Below are 22262 nucleotides of genomic sequence, written 5' to 3' on the forward strand. Positions count from 1 at the left end.
CTCTAAGGTAGTGAGAAGAGTCATTAGGATATGTGTCTAGGAATGCTATAGCGGGATCATATGGTAAATCTATTTTTAGTTGTCTCAAGAACCTCCACCCTGATTTCCACAATGGCTGTACCACATTACATTCCCACCCACAGTGCAGAAGGGTTCCCCTTTTATCACATCCTCACCAACATTTATTGTCATTTGTTTTCTTGATGGTAGCCATTCTGACGAGAGAGAGAGAGATGGAATCTCAAGGTAGTTTAAATTGCATTTCCCTGATGGCTAAGGGTATAGAACGCTTTTTTAGATGTTTATATGTCATTTGTATTTCTTCTGATGAAAACTCTCTATTTAGTTCCATAGCCCATTTTTTGATTGGGTTGTTTGATTTCTTATTCTGTTTTTTTGTATATTCTGGATATTAATCCTTTGTCAGATGAGTAGCTGGCAAAGATTCTCTCCCATTCTGTAGGTTATCAGTTTGCTCTATTCACAGTGTCCTTTGCTGTACAAAAGCTTTGTAATTTCATGAGATCCCAGTAGTTGATTAGTGGCTTTATTTTCTAAGCAATTGGGGTTATATTCAGAAAGTCCCTACCTATGCCAATATGTTAAGGGTTTCCCCTAACTTTTACTCTACCAATTTCAGAGTTTCAGGTCTGATATTAAGGTCCCTGATCCACTTGGGTTCGATTCTTGTGTATGGAGAAAGACAAAGATATATTTTCATCTTTCTACATATAGATATCCAGATTTCCCAGCACCACTGATTGAAGAGGCTGTCTTTTCCCCAATGAGTTTTTGGCATTTTTGTCAAAAATCAGATGGCTGTAGCTGGCTGGATTAACATCTGTGTCCTCTGTTCTGTTCCATTTATCTACATTTCTGTCTTTGTGCTAATACCATGCTGTTTTTGCTACTATGGCTTTGTAATATAGCTTAAAATCAGGTATGGTAATACCACCAGCCTTATTTTTGTTGCTCAAACTCATTTTGGCCATTCGATGTTTTTTGTGCTTCCAAATGAATTTTAGGGTTGTTTTTTCTATTCCTGTGAAGAATGCTAATGGAATTTTGTTGTTGTTGTTGTTGTTTTAATTTTTATTAACATTTTCCATGATTATAAAAAGATATCCATGGTAATTCCCACCCTCCCCACCCCCACACTTTCCCCTTTGAAATTCCATTCTCCATCATATTACCTCCCCATTACAGTCATTGTACTTACATATATACAATATCAACCTATTAAGTATCCTCCTCCCTTCCTTTCTCTTCCCATTATGTCTCCTTTTTAACTTACTGGCCTCTGCTACCAAGCATTTTCCTTCTCACACAGAAGCCCAATCATCTGTAGCTAGGATCCACATATGAGAGAGAACATGTGGCACTTATGCCAATGGAATTTTAATGGGGATTGCATTAAGTGTGTGTAGATTGTTTTTTATAAGATTGACATTTTCACAATATTGATTCTTCCAATCTGAGAACATGGGATGTCTTTCCATTTCCTTGTGTCTTCTGTAATATTTTGCTTGAGTGTTTTTTTTTCCCCCTGAGGTAGGGTCTCACTCTGGCCCAGGCTGACTTGGAATTAACGATGTAGTCTCAAGGTGGCCTCAAACTCACACCAATCTTCCTACCTCTGCCTTCTGAGTGTTGGGATTAGAAGCATGCACCACAATGCCCAGCTTTGCTTGAGTGTTTTAAAGTTCTCATTGTAGAGATTCTTCACTTCCTTAGTTTATTCCAACGTACTTTACTTTTGTGGAAGCAAATGTGAATGGAAGAGATTCTCTGATTTCATTCTCCACATGTTTGTTGTTAGTATATAAGATAGCTACTTTATTCTGTGTATTTATATTGTATCCTGCTACGTTGCTAAAAGTGTTTATAAGCTCTAACAGTTTGCTCATAGAGTTTTTAGGGTCTTTTATGTATAGAATCATATCATCTGCAAATAGTGATAATTTGATTTCTTCATTTCCAATTTGTATCCCTGTTATGAGTGTCTCTTGCCTTATTGCTATAGCTAAGACTTCCAGTACTATATTAAATGAAAGTGGAGACAGTGGATGTGGTGGTTTGATTCAGGTGTTCCCCATAAACTTAGGTGTTCCGAATGCTAGGTTCCCAGCTGATGGATATTTGGGACTTAATGCCTCCTGGAAGGAGTATATTGTTGGGGACAGGCTTATGGGTGCTATAGTCAGTTTCCCCATGCCAGTGTTTGGCACACTTTCCTGTTGCTATTGTCCACCTTATGTTGGCCAGGGGATGATGTCCACCCTCTGCTTATGCCATCGTTTTCCCCTGCCATCGTGGAGCTTCCCCTCGAGCCTGTAAGCCAAACTAAATCTCTTTTTCCCAGAAGCTGCTCTTGGTCAGGTGATTTCTACCAGCAATGTGAACTGGACTGCAACACTGGACATCCTTGTTTTGTTCCTGTATTTAGTGAAAAAGCTTTGAGGTTTTCACCATTTAGTATTATGTTGGTTGTAGGTTTGTCATAAATTGCTTTTATTATGTTGAGAAATGTTCCTTCTAGTCCCAGTTTCTGTAATACTTTTACCATGAAATGATGTTGGAATTTGTTAAATGCCTTTTCTGCATCTATTGAGATTATCATGTGATTTTTGTCCTTATGACCATTTATATGATGTATTATACTTACTGATTTGCATATGTTGAACCATCCCTGCAACACTGGGATAAAGCCAACTTGGTTGGGGTGAATGAATAATCTTTTTGATATATTCTTGTATTCTGTTTGCCAATATTTTGTTCAGAATTCTTTCATCTATGTTCATGAGGGAGGTTGGTCTGTAATTTTCTTTTTTTTTGTTCTGTCTTTGCCAGGTTTTGGTATGAGGGTGATGCTGGCTTCATAGAAGGAGTTCAATAGAATTCCTTCCTTTTCTATTTTATAGAAAAGTTTGAGAAGCATTGGTGTTAGTTCTTCCATGAAGGTCTGGTAAAATTCACCAGTGAATCCATCTGGGCCTGGGATATTTTTAGTTGGGAGACTTTTTATAGCTGCTTGGATCTCTGTACTGGTTATAGGTCTATTTAAATGGTTTACCTCATCTTGATTTAATTTTTGTAGGTCATATGAATCAAGGAAATCATCTATTTACTTCAGATTTTCAAGCTTAGAGGCATATATATTCTTAAAGTATGTCCTTATAATTGTCTGAATTTCTTTGGTATCTGTTGTAATGGTGTTTTTTTCATCTCTAATTTTATTAATTTTTTATCTCTTCTCTCTTTTTTTCTGGTTAAATTTGCTAAGGGTTTAGCAATCTTGTTTATCCTTTCAAAGAACTGACTCTTTGTTTTGTTGATTCTTTAGATTTTTTTTTTTTTGCTTTCTATTTAATTAATTTCTGCCCTAATCTTTATTATTTCTTCTCATCTACTGAGTTTTGGTTTGCCTTGCTATTCTTTTTTCAAGGCCTTAAGGTGAAGCATTAAATTGCTTATTTGTGAACTCTCTAATTTCTTTATAAATAAATATATATTTTTTAATTTTTTATTTATTTATTTGAGAGCGACAGACACAGAGAGAAAGACAGATAGAGGGAGAGAGAATGGGCGTGCCAGGGCTTCCAGCCTCTGCAAACGAACTCCAGACACGTGCGCCCCCTTGTGCATCTGGCTAACGTGGGACCTGGGGAACCGAGCCTCGAACTGGGGTCCTTAGGCTTCACAGGCAAGCGCTTAACCGCTAAGCCATCTCTCCAGCCCTCTAATTTCTTAATATAGGCATGTAGAGCTATAAATTTCCCTCTTAGGGCTGCCTGAATTGTGTCTCAAAGGCTTTGGTATATTGTATTATACTCATCATTTGATTGCATGAATTTATTGATTTCTTCAATTACCCATTGATCATTCAATAGTGTACTGTTTAGTCTCCATGAATTTCTGTATGCTCTGTAGCTTTTCTTGTTGCTGATTTACATTTTAATCCCATTGTGGTCAGATATGTTACAAGGGATTATTTCAATTTTCCTATATTTGTGGAGATTTGCTTTATGTCCTAATATATGGTCCGTTTTAGAGAATTTTCCATGTGCTGCCGAGAAAAAAGTATATTCTGCAGCATTTGGATTGAATGTTCTATAAATAACTGCTAGGTTCATTTGTTCCATGACATCATTTAATTCAGATGTAGATGGAGGTAGAGATTTCTGTTCTGAATTGGGTTCCAGGTCAGCCTGGACCTGGATCAGACCTTGCCTCCAATAATGACAGAAGCAAAACACAAAAGCCTTATATATATGAAAGCATCAAAGGCAACAATATTCAATCCCCAAATACAGGTTGTTTGAAAGTAGTAAAGCCAACCAAGAATATTTACCCCATAACCTGCCCTGACAAGGAAAGTGAGATTAGCTTTTGTAGTGCAGGCTTGTGTACCTATTATTATTATTATTTTTTTTTTGTCAGCCTTGTTACCTTCTGGGGTGGCTTCCAATCTCACCAATGCTGAGTGCTTGCCTCGATCCCTCTGTGTTGTGCTGTGCAGCTGTACCTCTGATCCACTCTGCTGCTGCGCTGCCACTGGAGGCTGAGTGCTGGAGGTTTGCTGCTTTGATGGTGGGGATTGGAGAGTTTGGACTTCTGGAGTTATTCACACTTTCAGTAGCTCTTTTGTTGATCTCAGCTGTCTTTCCTTCAGATTTCTTAACTTTGCAAGAAGGCTGATGTAGTTGAAAAATCTGTTGCTTGGTCTCTCCTGCTGCCGCCTGGCATGTCTGGCGGGACTGCATGTGGGCACGCAGATTGTGGGCTGCGAGTGTCTCCGTGGGGCTCTGGCCATTTTCCTTCTTTCTGGTGGATCTTGGTCTTTCTTGCTTCTCCTCTGTGTCTAAGAATAACCTATACTCTTTCACTTTTCAGAAGAGTATATTTTGTTGGGGTTTTAAATTCCTCCCTAAGCTGGTTTGGTGTGGCTCCTGTGCCACCATCTTACCTGGAAGTCTCCTTGGCTTACAGTTTTGAGGAGAAACTTCATGATGGCAGGGGAAAACATAGCATGAGCAGAGGCTAGGCATCATAATCTGCCACAGAACATGGAAAACAGCAGCAGGAATGTGAGCTGAACTCTGGCAAAGGGGAGCTGACTGTAATATCCCAAAGCCCACTCCTAACAACATGCCTCCTCCAGCTAAGCTTCAACTTCCAAATTGCCACCAGCTGGGGACCAAATGTTCAAAACATATGAGTTTATGTGGCACATCTGTTTCTTTTCTTTTTTATTTTTCGAGGTAGGGTCTCACTCTAGCCCAGGCTGACCTGGAATTCACTCTGGAGTCTCAGGGTGGCCTCTAACTCACAGTGATCCTCCTACCTCTGCCTCCTGAGTGCAGGGATTAAAGGCATGCACCACCACGCACGGCTATGGCACATCTGTTTCGAACCACCATAAGCTGGAAGAGGGATGAGGGAAGGGTGAAAGGATGCATGTATGTAACTTGTCAACAGAAGGGGGAAAAGATACATGAGGGAGGTAAATTGACCAGGAGAGCAAGATGGGGGATGCAGGGGCGGGTGTTAGGAGGGAGAATGAGAATCAACAAAAATAAACTATATTTGAAAATTCCAGAATTTGGGCTGGGGAGGTGGCTCAATGGTTAAAGACACTTGTTTGCAAAGCCTTTCCATCTGGGTTTAGTTCCCCAGTACCCACATAAAGCCAGATACACAAAGTGATGGTTGTGTCTGTAGTTCATTTGCAGCAAGGGGCCCTGGTGTGCCTGTACTGTTTCCCTCTCTCCTTTTTGGTCCCTTGCTTGCTTAGTCTCTGCTTTAAAATAAGTATTGCAAAAAGAAAATGCCAGAGTGAATAATACCTAAAATCTCTGTATGCCAACTGAAAACCAGCTAATGTGCTATTGATTTTGATAAGGCTAGGATAGGGTATTAGCTTTCTTGTCACTGTGAAAGAATACCTGATGTACACAAGGAAGGAATTTCATATTCTGGTTGATGGCTTCAAATATTTCAGTACATATTCCTTGACTCCATTGATTTTACGCCCATGATGAGAACACCACGGTGGCAGGAACATGTGAAGGAGGACAGACAGGGAGCAGCGAGTGGGGAAGGGTCTAGGGACCAGGTCTAACCTTGAAAGGCAAAAGCTCCTAGTGAACGACTTCTTCCCACTAGGCCTTACCTCTTAAAGTTTCCAAAATCTCTGAAAAAAGCACCATCGTCAGGGGACTGAGTGTTCAACATGCATCTGTGGGAGCTATTTCATATTCAAATTGTAACCGACAGTACTGGCGTCATGGCAGGGAAATTTGAATCTTAAGAAGAGTGCAGCCCATACCATGGTATCATAAAATCTCATCACTTTCAGAGATTTTTGCAAAGGCTTCTCAGTTATTTCCAAGATGCCCCCAGGGCTTGTCCTTAAGGTTGGTTAGAAATGTTTCACTCTGGCCTATAGGATATCTAGGTGCTGAACTTAGTACAACAGCAGCTAAATAATGCTGTCATGTTTAGTTCTTTTCAAGTAAGAAGCTGGATCCTTCTTGAATTCTTCATAGCACGCCAGTGGTCAGGTGCAAATTCTTAATGAGGCTTGTTAAAAGAGAAGCAAAAATAATGCCTATACTGTACAAGTTCAGACTTATTCTAGAACCTGTTGAGCCCACTTTTGATCTACCCTTCCCCCAAGGAAACAGCAGCTCACCATTCTCTGGGGGATTTACTCCACCTATGCCCACAGCTGCTGCAGTTCAGCAACAACAGACTTTCAGCCTCAGAGAGAGAAGGAAGCAGGCTGAGGAGATGGCTCAGAGGTTAAAGGCACTTGTTTGCAAAGCCTACTGACCCTGGTCCGATTTCCCAGTATCCAAGTGAAGACAGATGTACAAAGTGGGAGGTGCATATGTCTGAAGTTCATTTACACTGATGGGGCCCTGGCATGCCCACGATCATTAGTGCTCTCTCTTGCAAGTAAATAAGTAATAATTAGTCCTTATCACTCTGTCTTCACTTAAGGCTCAAACTTTTGAGGGACCTTAATGAGTCTCACTTTAAAAAAAATAGTTCATTTTAATTTATTTATTAGAGAGAGAGGGGGAAAACGGGCAGGCCAGGGCCTCTGGCCACTACAAATGAATTCCACAGGCATGTACCACTTTGTGCATCTGCCTTCATGTGGGTACTGGGGGTTCAAACTTGCGTGTTAGGCTTTGCAGGCACACACCTAAAACCACTGAACCATCTCTGCAGGCTCAGTTTGTTATACTCCATCTGGGCACAGTAACCTAATTACATAGTCTTAAAGTGATACAATGACCCGTAAGATTTTTGTTTGTTTTTTTCTTTTTCAAGGTAGGGTCTCACTCTAGCCCAGACTGATCTGGAATTCACTATGTAGTCTCATGGCATCCTCCAACTCACTGCAACCTCGAACTCACGGCCATCCTCCTACCTCTGCTCCTCCGCTCCCCCCAAGTGCTGGGATTAAAGGTGTGTTGCCACCATCCCTGGCTTGTTTTTATTTTCTGTTTGGCTTCATCCAAACCAGCAAAAAGTACAGCACTTAATCCCCTCAACCAAGGTCAAGTCATCATAGAGGGGTATGCTGGGCTCTGGACTGAGGTCTCTTTGTTTCCAGTTTGTGAATTTAACTATAATGACACCCTGGGAAGTACCAAGGAAATAGTTTGGATATTGAATTTGAGTGACAAGATTTGGAGTAATAGTGCCACTAGTAGAAATGGGCCAAAAAGTCAAAGAAGAAGGTATACTGAAGGAGGGAGGAAGTTATGATGTCAGCCTGGACTTTTGGCACAATGGAGTTTTAATATCCTCCTTATTGTACTTTTTTGCCCAGTGGTTATCAATCCAAAGGCATCTTTGTTTCTTAGTTAACTATATCACCCTTGCCTCTTCAGGAGCCAGGTAGCAGCCCAGGCCGTGGTGAAGCAACCTGTCCGTGGAGCCAGTGGCAGGACCACAGTCACGATGGTTGTTCAGACTGGCGGGAATTGGAGCACCGGCCTCTTCAGTGTCTGCAGAGATAGGAGAATCTGTACGGGTTTTCTCTTCATTTAAGTTCCACCTTAATTGTTTTCTTTCCCAAGATGTCAGTTAGTGAAAAAGCTACATCAGGCACAAGAACAGAAATGAAATGGTTTCAGAATAACTTTTTAAATGGATAAAGTCTTGCTATTCAACAGCATGGATTCTTTCAGAGAATAAGTGCTGCCTTCAAAGATTTTTTATTTTATTTTAAATGACAAAAGCATTGTTGGCAAAGCTATACAAAGTGGGCTTCCTCATCCCCTGGAGGTGACAGTGTAAATTGATAGGGATGGCTTAGCAATATGTACAGAAAGAACAAGTGTTACATAGTTTTGGCCTGTTGCCTACTTTTTAGGGATTTCAACTAACAAAGTCAATCATGTGAAAAAATTTATCAGAAACATTAAAATTTTAGCATCAGTTATTACAGTTAACACTTGAAACAACCTAAATGTTACATGCAGCCAATGAATTATTAAAATATCTATTTATTTGAAAGAGGGGGAAAGAAGTAGATAGAGAGATAAGAATAGGTGTACCAGGGCCTGTAGCCACTGCAAATAAACCCCAGATGCATGCGCCACCTTGTGTATCTGGCTTACTTGGGTCCTGGGAATTGAACCTGGATCTTTTGGCTTTTCAGGTAAGTGCCATGACCACTAAGCCATCTCTCCAACCCAGTGCATTATTATATAGCCATAAAATGTCACTAGTAGAGTAACAGTCAGTGGATGAAAATATCCTTTGGATTTTGTTTTAAGTTAAAGAAGCACAGTGAGGGCAAAACTGTACATCAGGCATCATTTAGAAAAACATATGGAAGGATACAAACACAAATGTTAAATAGCAGATGCCTCCAGGTGGAAGGCTAGAAGTTTTTCTTTTCTTTTTTGCTTATCTTCAGTATTTCTGAGAAGATGTGTACCATCTTATTCCATCAGAAAGGAGCCAAAAGGAAACTCCCTTTGTTGATCAAAATCTTTTCAGACTCCCGTTCATTTGTAAAAAGGTACAAACTGTTGTGCTCTAGCTACATAACCCCACCCTGGGTTTGGAGTTAAGGCACAAAATTGGTTCAATTTTTACCTTAGGACATATCAGGATCCCTCTCTAGCACCTGATGCTCTTGCCCTAGGAAGCAATTGGGTCCAACTCCCTTTTGGGGGAAGGGAATACTATTATCTTATGGATGAAGATCAGTCAAAATCTAAGATCATGGATCATATATATATATATATATATATATATATATATATATATATATATATATGTATATGTATATATATATACACACACACACACACATACATATATATATATACATACATACACACACACACACACACACACACACACACATATATGTAGTTTTGGGGGGTTTGAGGTAGGATCTCACTCTAGTCCAGGCTGACCTGGAATTCATTATGGAGTCTCAGGGTAGCCTAGAACTCACAGCGATTCTCTGACCTCTGCCTCCCGAGTGCTGGGCTTAAAGGCGTGCGCCACCATGCCCGGCAGGAGATTATATATATATGTACAAGGCACTGCTCGAAGTCTTGGGCCGGCTCCCTCCACACACATATATATATATATATTTTTTTTCTTTTGCAAAATAAAATTCCAGCTTATTGTTGGACATTGTTTCACACACACATCAAACAGCCCCCCCCCCCAAAAAAAAAACAACCAGCAACTTCATAGACAAAGAAGGAAAAAAATAAACCTTTTATCTTTGCCCTTTTTAACCATCTCATACAAACCAACTACTTATCGTACAGCTAGGTACATACACAAAAAAGTTATTGGGGAGAGAGAGAGAATGGGCATGCCAGGGCCTCCAGCCATTGCAAACGAACTCCAGGTGCATGCATCCCCTTGTGCATCTGGCTAACATGGGTCCTGGGGAATCGAGCCTCAAACTGGGGTCCTTGGAGTTCACAGGTGAATGAGTTTCTTGCAATGACAAGTGAACAGAAAACAACACTGAAGTGGAAGTTCCTTTTGGAAAGAAGCAAACTTTATTTAAAGGCCCAGTCCTGCTAGGAACATTCCTGTATCACACTGACTCAAGGAAGAGTCTGACTGTGGAGCAGGGCGCCACGAAGGAGGAGCTGTTGCCAACCCTAACCGACAACTGTATGTACCTGGTCATCGATGAGGACACGCGGGAGGCTGCCATCGTGGACCCAGTACAGCCGCAGAAGGTTGTGGAAGCAGCGAGAAAGCATGATGTGAAGCTGACCACGGTGCTTACCACCCACCACCCCTGGGACCATGCTGGTGGGAATGAGAAGCTCGTGAAGCTGGAGCCCGGGCTGAAGGTGTACGGAGGCGATGATCGCATCGGGGCCCTGACTCACAAAGTCACGCACCTGTCCACGCTGCAGGTGGGGTCTCTCAGTGTCAAATGCCTGTGGACACCCTGCCACACTTCGGGACACATCTGCTACTTTGTAAGCAAGCCTGGCAGTTCAGAGCCCTCGGCTGTGTTCACGGGTGACACGCTGTTTGTGGCTGGCTGTGGAAAATTCTATGAAGGAACTGCAGACGAGATGTACAAGGCACTGCTCGAAGTCTTGGGCCGGCTCCCTCCAGACACAAAAGTCTACTGTGGCCATGACTACACTGTCAACAACCTCAAGTTTGCACGCCACGTAGAGCCCAGCAATACTGCCATCCAGGAGAAACTGGCCTGGGCCAAGGAGAAGTATGCCATTGGGGAGCCCACAGTTCCATCCACCCTTGCGGAGGAGTTCACTTATAACCCCTTCATGAGAGCGAGGGAGAAGACGGTGCAGCAGCACGCGGGCGAGTCGGACCCCGTGACCACCATGCGCGCCATCCGCAAGGAGCAGGACCAGTGCGAGGTGCCGCGGGACTGAGGCGCCCGGCCCCCGCTCGGCGGGGCTAAGTGACGGTCCTGCCAGTCGCGCCGCGCGTCCAGTCTGGCCTGATTTTAAATGGGGCTCAGAGCCCTCTGCTTGTGTTATCAAGTATTCTAATGCATATTTATAAGAGACAAAGGATAAAAATATTTATTCCCATTAAAAAAAAAGTTATTGGAAAGCTGGGAATAAGATTGTTTTTTACAAGTTTTTTTTTTTTTCCTTTGAGATTATAATGAGCATGGTCACACCACAAGTCAAGTCAGAAGTAGAACAAAGAACGCTCTGAAGGCTGGTCTGGTCATTGTTATCATTAAAAAGGGCTGACCCCTAACAATATGCACAAAAATATGTAAATAAAAAATACAAACAAGTTTTCCTTTTAAAGTACTTTTAAGAAAAAAAGCAGGGCCTCGGAAGTTTTGGTTTTCTCCTTCCCTGTTGCAAATTCTCACTGTGGTTTTGGCGGGGTTGTGAAGAGCGCGTCATCTGCAGGCGGCGCTGCCCGTGGTTGGCCGGCGGCCTCTCTACTGGAAGGTTTAGGTTCTGAGACGGGAAGTGGAGGGTGAATAGGTCATGGTAGCCTTTTTTCAATAACTTTTCCTTTTTTGCTGTCTAGTCATCCTCATCGGTATTTTGCTTCTTGGTATCAACATCCTCCTCCTCATCTTCAGCAGCGCACTTGCCTGCCCATAGCTGCCTCCGCCTCCTCATCTTCATCTCCATCCTCTTCCTCACCATCACCTTCTTCCTCCTCCCCCTCTTCCTCCCCATTCTTCTTCTTCTTCATCTACCTCATTGTCAGCCTCCTGTTCCCCATTTTCCTCATTAGCATTCCCATTGGCAGGGGCTTCTCTTCCATTTTCTGCCTCCTCCACAACTTCCTTCTTTTCTTTCAAATCCTTGGTGGTGATCTCGGAGCTGGTGTCCGCAGCCTCGTCTGACCTGGTGGGGCGCAGGTGAGCCCGTGCCCCTGGCAAAAGAGAAAGCAAGAGCTCGAAGACACTGGCGAAAAGGCTGCCGGAGTCCGCGGCCGGAGAGAGGGAGGGAAGGCAGGCGGCGGCGGAGTCTGCGGCAGGAGAGGCGGAGCCCCGAACAATGCAAAGATGGCTTTGCAGCTGGCTTAAGTGGGTACTGGGGAATTGAACCCTGGTCATTAGGCTTTGTAGGCAAGCACCTTAATTGCTGAGCCACCTCTCCAGATCCTAATATTTTTCTTTCTTTTCTTTTCTTTTTTTGGTTTTTCGAGGTAGGGTCTCACTCTAGCTCAGGCTGACCTGGAATTCACTATGTAGTCTCAGTGTGGCCTTGAACTCATGGCGATCCTACCTTTGGGATTAAAGGTGTGCAGCACCATGCCGGGTTCTTTAGATCCTGTGTGTGTGTGTGTATAATTTATTTATTTATTGGTTTTTCAAGGTAGGGTCCCACTTTAGCCCATGCTGACCTGGATTCACTATGTAGTATCAGGGTGCCCTCAAACTCACAGCCATCCTCCTACCTCTGCCTCTCAAGTGCTGGGATTAAAGGCGTGCAACACCACGCCCAACCAGATCCTAGTATTTTTAAAGAATGGTTCTTTCCAGCCTGTAGAGACTTCTGCAAAGTTCTTAATTTATCTTAAAGTATCACAGTGTGGATGAGCTAGGAAGCACTGAGTCAAACCTCCTTCATCAGTCTCTTTTGTTTCTGTAGCCCAGTGGTCTGCAGGTCTCTTCCTGCACAGTTATATGGCTTTCTGACCAGACAACCATGACAGCCATTCTTCGGCTCTCTCAGGATGTTTCTGGTTCTCTGCTGTTTTCTCTGTGCAAGAGGTACAGAGAGGGCACAGAATGGTGCAGAGATGAGGAGCTCTAGCTCCAAACTGGCACATGGACGATTTTCTTTTTATAGCCTAGGGTTGAGAAGTGGGGGAACATCAGTGTGTGTCCAACTGCTACAAAGCCTGGAATGTAATGTGGCTAATAGAGCAGTTCTGTAATGGATATGGGCCTCACCTGGAATCCTCACTCTGCCTCTGACTGGCCATGTCACTTTGAACAAGTTCCCTGGGTCTTTGTTTTTCCATCTCTAATGTGAAAATAATAAAGGTGCCAACCTCAAGGGCTGTTGCCAAGGTTAAAGTAGATAATAGAAAGGGTCATGATTAACTGGGTCTGTTTGGTTTTTGCTCACAAACTGTACTAGGTTGAATAGTGTCTCCTTAACATTCATGTCCACTTGAAACCTCTGTGACCTTATTTGGAAGTAAGGTCTTTACAATATGACAAAATTAGGCCTCAGAATAAACCAGCTCTAAAATATCTGGACTTCTAGCCTCCACATTCTGTGGAGAGAGAATGGTTTTGTTTTTAAGGTGCTCATGTAGTGTTTTGTTGTGGCCGTGCCAAGAAAACAGTACTCAAACAAATGTTTTATCTGTGTTTCACCCTGAAAATGGTCATTTTAGCAGGAGTAGTTCAATCTGGGGCTTCCCTGGTCTGAGGCCTCACTATCTGGCAAGGCTGGGACTCGGAATGAGAGTCCTGCTCCGTAATTCCGAGGCAGCAGCTGGTGTATAAGTGTGATGAACATCGGGCATCACTCCTACCTTGTTTAAAAAGAAACTTCTTCCCTCTGAGACAAGATCTCTCTGTGTAGCTCTAGATAAGCCTTGAACACTCCATTCTTTGGCCTCAACTTCCTGAGTGCTGGAATTGCAGGTGTGTACCACTATTCCTGACTTAACATGACTTTCAGTTGTGAATTATTTCATCCATGGAGATTCATTTCAAGGAAATCACTGATCAAATAGTTGTGACAGACTTGAGAACAAATGAATTTCTTCCTATGACTACTCTATGCCAGATTCCCATCCTGGGACATTTTTCAAGCAGATGCTGAGAATTATTGCTACAATTTGTCATCCATTAAGCAAAGAGTACATTATGGACAGCTGTGATTTTCATTTCTTTTTGACATTTTGTGTCTTTATTTCATGGTAATTGTATATTTTAAATTTCCTCTCTCTCCTGCCTCTTTTAATCTGAATGCACACTGTACTGAGAAGTGGAAATGGGTGTCTCCAGGTCCTTTGCAATAGAGAAGCTGAGAGCTCAAACATGAAGATGAAGCTAAGTGTGGCCTCCACACACATGCACACAGGTGCATGTGTACCCACTCACATGCAAATAGACATACACACGTGCATTCATACATACACACACACACACATAAAGGGTCGAGGGATTTCTCAGTGGTTAAAAGCACTTGCTGCATAGGCCTGATAACCAGAGTTTGGATCCCCAGAGCCCACATATAAGCCATATATCTATGTGCAAGTAGCACAGACATTGGTAACCCCAATACTCCTATGGAAATGGGAGATGGGGTTAGGAGAATCATGAAACTTATGGGAAAGCTAGTCTGGTGTTGGCAGCAGCAAGAAACAGTGAGAGACCCTGTCACAAACAAGGTGGAATATGAAGACCAACACCCTGAGGCTGTCATCTGACCTTCACAGGCATGCTATGGTGTGCACACAACCCAACCATGCACACCATACACACAAAAGGAATAGTTCAGCCAAATCAAAAAATATAGAGATATCCCATCCCTGGCACTGAAAATTTTCTAACAACGATCTATGGCTCCTGAGTGTTCCATTGCCCGAAACTGGAGGATTCCATGTGATTTATTTGCATCCTCTTAGATTTTGACTGGCCCTCCCTCCACCTTTCCTTTATTCAATCTCTTCTCCTGACCTCATTTTGGGCCTTTTCACCCCCATTAATCTATTCTCCTACTTACATATATACAATACCAACCTATTAAGTACCCTCCTCTCTTCCTTTCTCTTCGCTTTAAAAAAATATACAGATAAAGTCATAATGAAATGGAGAATTGCACATGAGTCCTTAGGCTTTGCAGGCAAGCAATTTACCTACTAAGCCATTTCTTCAGTCCTCAATGTTGGCTTAAAAAATATTTATTTGTAAGGAGAGAGAGAGAGAGAGAGAGGAGGGGAGAATGGACAGACTAGGGTCTCCAGCTGCTTCAAGTAAGCTCCAGATGCATGTGCCATTGTGGGTACTAGGGGCTTGAACCCACGTTGCTAGGCTTTGCAAGCAAGTGCCTTAACTGCTGAGCCATCTCTCCAATCCCAATATTGGTTTAAAATTTTTTTTATTTAAAAATATACTTTTTTTTTTTTTTTGGTTTGTCGAGTTAGGGTCTCACTCTAGCCCAGGCTCACCTGGAATTCACTATGGAGTCTCAGGGTGGCCTCGAACTCATGGCAATCCTCCTACCGCTGCCTCCCCAGTGCTGGGATTAAAGGCATGTGCCACCATGCCTGGCTTTTAAAAATGTACTTTTAAATATTTTATTCTTATTAATTTGAGATAGGCACACACACACACACACACACAGAGAGAGAGAGAGAGAGAAAAAGAGAGAGGGAGAGAGAGAGAGGGAGAGAGAGAGAGGGAGAGAGAGAGAGAGATAGGCAGGTTGAGAGAGAGAATGGGCACAGGGCCTCCAGCCACTGCAAATGAACTTCAGATGTACTCCAGATGTGTGTGCCCCCTTGTGCATCTGGTTTACGTGGGTCCTAGGGAGTTGAACCTGGGTCTTTTGGCTTTGCAGGCAAGCGCCTTAACTGCTAAGCCATCTCTCCAGCCCTAAAATATTTTATTTATTTGAGAGAGAGAGAGAGGCAGATAGAGAGAGAATGAGTATGCCAAGGCCTCTAGCCACTGTACATGAACTCTAGACACATGCATCACCTTATGCATCTTACTTTAAATGGGTATTGGGGAGTTGAACCTGGGTCCTTTGGCTTTGCAGGCAAGTGTCTTAGCCACTACATCATCTTCCCAGCCCTAAAGAATCCTCTTTTGTTATGTGAAAATCACATCCTGGATCTTGCTTTCCCTCTATCCTGTTTCCAGAGGTTGCTGCTCTTACCGAAGTACAGACATACACATGTACTTAGAGGAACATAAACCATCTTAAAGTGTAAATATATTGAGGGGGAGAGATGGCTCAGCAATTAAGGCACTTGCCTGCAGAGCCTAATGACTCAAGTGCAATTCTCCAGTACCCACATAAGGCCGCATGCACAAAGTGGCACATACATCTGGTGGCCATTTGCAGTGGCTGGAGACCCTGTTGCATCCCATCTCTCTCTACCTGCTTGCAAATAAATATTTAAAATATGTAAATACGGAGGGTCGGACAGTTCGGGTGCCCAGGTTGGCGGGGCGCGTGTTGCTGTCTCTTCTCAGCCGCCAGCGCTACGAACCGGGCGGCTGTCGAGCGTCATGGACATTGGGTAGATATGTTTGTAATTAATTAGCTATGTGTTCTGGCTTTTTGAAAGCCAAAATCGTTCGGCTTATTTCATATTGTGTGCTGGCTGTTTTGTAATTAAAATTATAAATGAATCTTGTTCAAAAAGTAAATTCTTTGATATAACAAGGTTGAATATATTTTGAATATACATTAGCTTACTCAAAATTCTTAACTATTATGCTCTGTACCCACTTCTAGACACTTCTATCCTCATGCCAAATCTTAGCACCATCAAATAACAAACAGGGAATATAAAGTTAAAATCAAGCAATGTAGTTATAAAGAGTTCCAATAAAACGTTTCAGAAAAAAATCTCAGTTCTAATTAGAAAACTGTTCCACCCCCACTCCCATCAAATACTCCTGTATTATTTGGGAAATACTTGTTTTTCTACCGTTCCTGCTTATCCCAAACCAAAGTAAATGGTAATTGCCATACATTACCTTAATGTTGTGGTGAAAATGAATAAAGCTAGCTTAACATTTTCTAAAGTTTTGAAAGAATATATTTATTATTGTAGGAAAGTTCAGGTTAAATATAACTTTTAATGATGTTATACTCAGGCCTGGAATTTCCTTGGTATACTATTTGAACATTTACAGTGTTGGTGCTAATTACTTTTTTGTGTATTTGTTTTAAAATATTTTGTTCATTTTTTATTTATTTGAGAGTGACAGACACAGAGAGAAAGACAGATAGAGGGAGAGAGAGAGAATGGGTGCGCCAGGGCTTCCAGCCTCTGCAAATGAACTCCAGACGCGTGCGCCCCCTTGTGCATCTGGCTAACGTGGGACCTGGGGAACCGAGCCTCGAACTGGGGTCCTTAGGCTTCACAGGCAAGCGCTTAACCGCTAAGCCGTCTCTCCAGCCCTTTTTTTGTGTATTTTTAAGTCTCATCAACTAAGGTGGTACTTATGGTAATGTAGATTTTCAGGACTTCAACCAGTTTCATGTTTTTCCTACAGACATTTTCAGTGCATTTTAAAAAAAAGTTTATAATTTTATAGTTCTTTTGTAATAATTATGCAATTTAAAACAATGTATTTCCTATCTTTAAAGGAATTTTCCACCAAAAGTTTGATTTATATTTTAATGTCAATTTATGAAAAATAAGATTATTTTTTGTTAATATCTGTGTTAGAGGGTGAAGAATTACAGAACTAAATTAGATGCTCAAATTTATAACCTAACAGTCTCCTAAAGTCAGTTGGTTAGCCGTGTTTTTAATGTGTTTTAATTTAGTACTATGGAGTTTTATATTGAAATAAGCATTTCTTTAAATACATTTTGAAAATGAAAATGACTTTGATACTTTGGGTTTCATTAGAAAACTAAGTCTTTACATTTTTGTCTCAAAGACTATTTGTACAAAAAAGGATGTTAAGCTGAGTGTATAGGAATTCAAGTGAAACAAGAAAAGGGTAGAGAGGCATTTTTATTTAGCAATGGCAATAACTAAAACAAGAGAGTATCTGCTAATCCACTCGCTAAAGGTTACACCCAGTCCACTTTTAAACATTTGTCTGTGAGTTCTCAGTGTCTTTCCTTCTGAAGCATAAAATAATGAAAACATTTAACTTAAAGTTCTACAGTCAGATAATCCTAAGGGGGAAAAATAAAACAGTCAGAGATAGTAAATGTATTGTATATGTATATGAATATATGTCTTTTAAGTTTAAAAAAATGTGTAAATATATTTTAATTATAAAAGCACTATTTAATCATTGTGAACAAAGACAAAAGAAGAAAGAAAAAAAAAATCTGTATTCTATATTTGTGACCCTCGGTGGTAACCACTGCTAATATTTTAGTTCTATTTCAGATGTTTTTGCTTATGGGTGTGTGTATATAATTTACACAGAGGCTAGAATTAAAAACACACATTGCTTTGTACTTGTGTTGTAATTTCACAATACAGGAGCTAATTTCTTAAATAACTGCAAAGATTCCATTATGCCATAGTTTATTTATCAAAAAATCTTCATCAGTGGACTGTTATGTACTTGACAAGACTTTTTACTATTCATGCTAATGCTATATGAATATCTTTATGCAAGTGTCATTTTGTACATGTGTGAGGACATCTGTTGGGTTGTTGCTGGTGCACTCATTTCACATCTTGACAGGTGCTGCCAGGTGGCTTTCCCCCAGAACTTGTACTAATTTACACTTGCTCTGGCAATGAGTAAGTGTGCTCCATTCCTTTATTTACTAACTTTTATTTATATATTTGTGTGTTGAGAGAGAGAGAGAAAGAGAAAGAGAAAGAGGCAGATAGAGAATGGGTGTGCCTGGGGCTCCAGCTGCTGAAAACAAACGCCAGACACATGTGCCTCCTTGTGCCTGGGGCTCATGTGGGTCCTGGGTCCTTTGGCTTTGTAGGCAAGTGCCTTAGCTGCTAAGCCATCTTTCTAGCCCCCCCTTCCTTTTTAAAGTGTCTTGTTATAATTAGAAAGCCCTCCCCCCCCTTTTTTTTTAATAACAATTGATCTGAAATGTGCCTTTCTGCAGTTTCCTTTCGTACTTCTGCTCTCTGGGTTACACACCAAGACTTCTTGTCTTTATCTTGACTTCCTGTGATTCTGGATGGTTAGTAGTGAAGCACCAATGTGGGTGGAGAACAGGCTGGGCTTAGGCTATGGGTGCTCATGCAACCACTGCACCTTAGGTGTAAAAGAAGAGGCTAAATTTATGCCACAGATCTGTCCTGAACTTGAGCTCCTCAGGAAAAAATATTTTGCTAATAATGCATTGATACCTTCACTTTATGAAAATGAAACCTGATGGGAAAAGGATCTATGTCTCTTTTTACAAATCAATTTGGGGTTATAAACAACAGTAATAACAAATATCAATTTGGAGGGTTTGCTCAAGGTATTTTTCTCTGAATTTATCTGTGTATCCATTACTTTGTATCTCTTTAACCAAAGCATGAATGGTATTATGCTATACCGTCACATCATGTGAGCTGATCTGTGTGCGTGTGGAGGGGTGGTGTGTGTACGTGTAGGATATGCTCATGTGGGTAGTTGTGTGTGCCCTGTGTGCACGACTGTAGAGACCAGAGTGGAATGTCGGGTATCTTTATCAATCTTCATGTTGTTTCCTTGAGACGAGTCTCTCACTGAACCTGGAGCTGCTTGTGTTTTGGTTAGTCTGGCTGCCTAGTGACCTCCAGTGATTCTCTCATCTTCACCCCTTCAGCCCTGAAGTATAGACACGTGTGGCCACAGCTGGCTTCTTATGTGAGTGCTGAGGATCTAACTCATGCTTGTTCGTCAAGTACTTTTACTCACTGAATCATGTCATCAGGCCCAAATTTGATTTTTTAGTCAAAATATGGCTTAGAAATTTAACTGTATTGATACTTAGCAGATCTTTCACCACCTCCTTCTTGCTGCACTATGATTGATATGTATTTTTAGTCTGTTGACATACATTTACATTGTTCTAAATTTGATATTATAGACAATACTACCGTGACTAGTTTTGTATTTGTTATTTCATGTGCTTGCAGAAGCATTGCTGTAGGAGGTAGATACTAATAAATGAAATTAATTGGTCCTAGAGGGCTGTAAAATCTTAACAGATCCACTGAAGTTATCGTCTCAAGTGGCTGGCCCTATTTCCACTTCCATCTGGCCTCATGATGAACTCATGATGATCCTCCTACTGTAGCTTCCTGAGTCCTGGGATTAAAGGCATGCACCACCACACCTGATGAGTATTTTTTTAAAAAAATGATTGATGGGCTGGAGAGATTGCTCAGTGGTTAAAGTGCTTGCCTGAGAAGCCTAACAATGTGGGCTCAATTCCCCAGTACCCACGTAAAGCCAGATGCACAAAGTGGTGCATGCATGTGAAGTTTGTTTGCAGTGGCTAGAGGCCCTGGAACATCCATTCTCTCTCCCTCTCTACTTGCAAATAAATACACTTAAAAACTTCTAAAAATGCATTGGTGCATGTGTGTATGTGTACATGTGTACAGAGGTCAATCTTAAACTTAAAATTAATTAAAGTATTTATTTACTTATTTTTTGAGGTAGATTCTCACTCTAGCCCAGGCTGACCTGGAACTTACTGTGGTGTGTGTATGGTGTGGTGCACGTATGTGTAGTGTAGTGTGGCATCCTATACCCTCTTCTGGGGCAGGGGATGCTCACCTATGGTGGCCAGATTGTAAACACTCACATGTGCTGGGGGAATATCAGGTGTCTCACTTCAACACTCTTCTACCTGGTCGTGTTTTGAGCCCAAGTCTCTGTACAAATTCAGGAGCTTTAATGGCTCCGATGATTGTTGGGTCTCTGCTCCCCTGTGGGACTGTGGTTACAGACATGGGTAGTCATATCCAGCTATTTGTGTGGGATCTGGAGATATGAACTCCAGAGGTTTCAGTCCTTTCAGGCCCTCTTGCTTGCCCAGGAAGCACACTTAACCACTGAGCCATCTCTCCAGCCTTTATTACTAGTATTTGTATGTATAGTATGTGTTGTATTGTGTCCTATGTGTGTATACTATGTATGGGGAGTATGTGTGTAATATGTGTTGTGGTGTGTGTGTGTAGTATGTGTTGTGTGTATACTGTGTGCTGTGTGGTGTACATGATATATGCATGTGTGTTCATCTATGGATGTCTTATGCACAGGTGTGTGGGGGCCAAAGGAGAATGTTGGGTATCTGGCTTTATTGTTCACTCACATGCTTCCTTGACATAGAATTTTTCGCTGAACCCTAAGATGTTATTTCTGCAAGCAGCAGAAATTCTCTGGTCTCTACTTCCACCCAAGTGGAGTAATAGATGTGTGTGGCTATGACTAGCTGTTTTAGGTGGGTGGCTGGGAATTGAACTCAAAGAAAATCAGGCCCTTTTGGGCCCTCATGCTTGCATGACAAGTGTTGGTCCCTGCTGAGCCATCTCCCTAGATATCACCCCCACCTCACTTTTGAGATAAAGTTTCTCACTGGCCTGAAACTTGCCAATTAGGCTGACTAGCTAGCCAGCAAGCCCAAGGCTCCACTTGTCTCTGCCTCCTCAACACTAGGATTATAAGCACAAACCCCATGTTTGGTATTTTTATATGGGTTCTGGGGATCAGAGTCAGGCCTTCATGCTCATAAGGCAATCACATCACCAACTAAGCCTCCTCCCAGCCCTATAGGGCTCCGTGCACCTCAGAGCCATGGCATGTGACTCAGAGGATGCTTCTCAAAGGACTCTCATCATTTAAGCTATTTTTGAGGAAGAAATATAAAGTAGTGAAAACAAATCCACTCACTGTGGCAAAATAAATCATGAGAACATATGGACACATATTAGGACTTTAGGGCCAGACTGGAGTTCAAATCTTGTTTCTGCCCTCCTCTGATAATTGTATGCACTTCTGGAGATCTGGTTATTTGTAAAAATTGAGATAAGAACCTATTTTATTTATTGATTGGTGTTCTGAAGTAGGGTCTGGATAAATGTAGACTAGCTTTGAACTCCCTAGGTAGTCCATGCTGTCCTTAAACTCATGAACCCTTGCCTTGCCTCCCAAAGTAGGGCAATTACGGGGGTGGTCCACCATGTCCTCTTTAGGACTACCTATAGGATTATTGCAAAGATTAAGTGAGTTAACACACGCAAAATGTTTTCAGCAGAGCTTGCTTGCACCAGTGAACTCCATGCAAGAATGAGTCATTACAGAATAAACCACATCTTAGTTATCCATTCTTCTAGCGATGGGCATCTGGGTTGATTCCAGCTCTTAGCCACTACAAACATGGTTGAGCATATCTCTTTGGATTGTGGTTTAAAGATTTTAGGGTATATGCCCAGTAAGGGAATAACTGGGTCTGTTGGTAATTCTATAGTCAGCTTTTTCAGGAGTCTCCATATTGCTTTCCAAAGAGGTTGTACCATCTTACATTCCCACCAACAGTGGATGAGGGTTCCTAATTCTCCACATCCTCGCCAGCATTTATTTTCATGTGATTTTTTTTTGATGTTTTCTATCCTTA

General features: G+C 41.7%; 2 protein-coding genes and 1 pseudogene across 2 annotated transcripts in view; 2 read left to right on the top strand and 1 right to left on the bottom strand.

Moving 5' to 3' along the window:
* Plac8l1 (PLAC8 like 1) overlaps positions 1 to 22262 on the top strand; it is a 47353-nt gene that overhangs the window by 14732 nt on the left and 10359 nt on the right. The window contains exon 2 of the mRNA XM_004664718.2: positions 7908 to 8044. Within this exon, the coding sequence (XP_004664775.1) occupies positions 7908 to 8044 (137 nt within the window). The remainder of the gene's footprint in view (positions 1 to 7907; positions 8045 to 22262) is intronic.
* On the top strand, positions 8097 to 10919 carry LOC105944500 (hydroxyacylglutathione hydrolase, mitochondrial-like). The gene is made up of 2 exons (XM_045132795.1): positions 8097 to 8124; positions 10066 to 10919. The coding sequence occupies exons 1-2, from the start codon at positions 8097 to 8099 to the stop codon at positions 10917 to 10919; spliced, it is 882 nt and encodes a 293-aa protein (XP_044988730.1).
* Positions 11482 to 13499, bottom strand: LOC105944499 (annotated as a pseudogene).

The sequence above is a fragment of the Jaculus jaculus genome, chromosome 13 (genome assembly GCF_020740685.1).
Source record: "Jaculus jaculus isolate mJacJac1 chromosome 13, mJacJac1.mat.Y.cur, whole genome shotgun sequence".
Lineage (NCBI taxonomy): Eukaryota > Metazoa > Chordata > Mammalia > Rodentia > Dipodidae > Jaculus > Jaculus jaculus.

What these genes read in the sequence shown, in the direction of transcription:
- LOC105944500 (XM_045132795.1), top strand. Translation starts at nt 8,097, where the DNA reads ATGTCAGTTAGTGAAAAAGCTACATCAG. An exon ending in TAGTGAAAAAGCTACATCAG is followed by an intron (nt 8,125 to 10,065) that starts GCACAAGAACAG and finishes CTTTATTTAAAG; the next exon opens with GCCCAGTCCTGCTAGGAACA.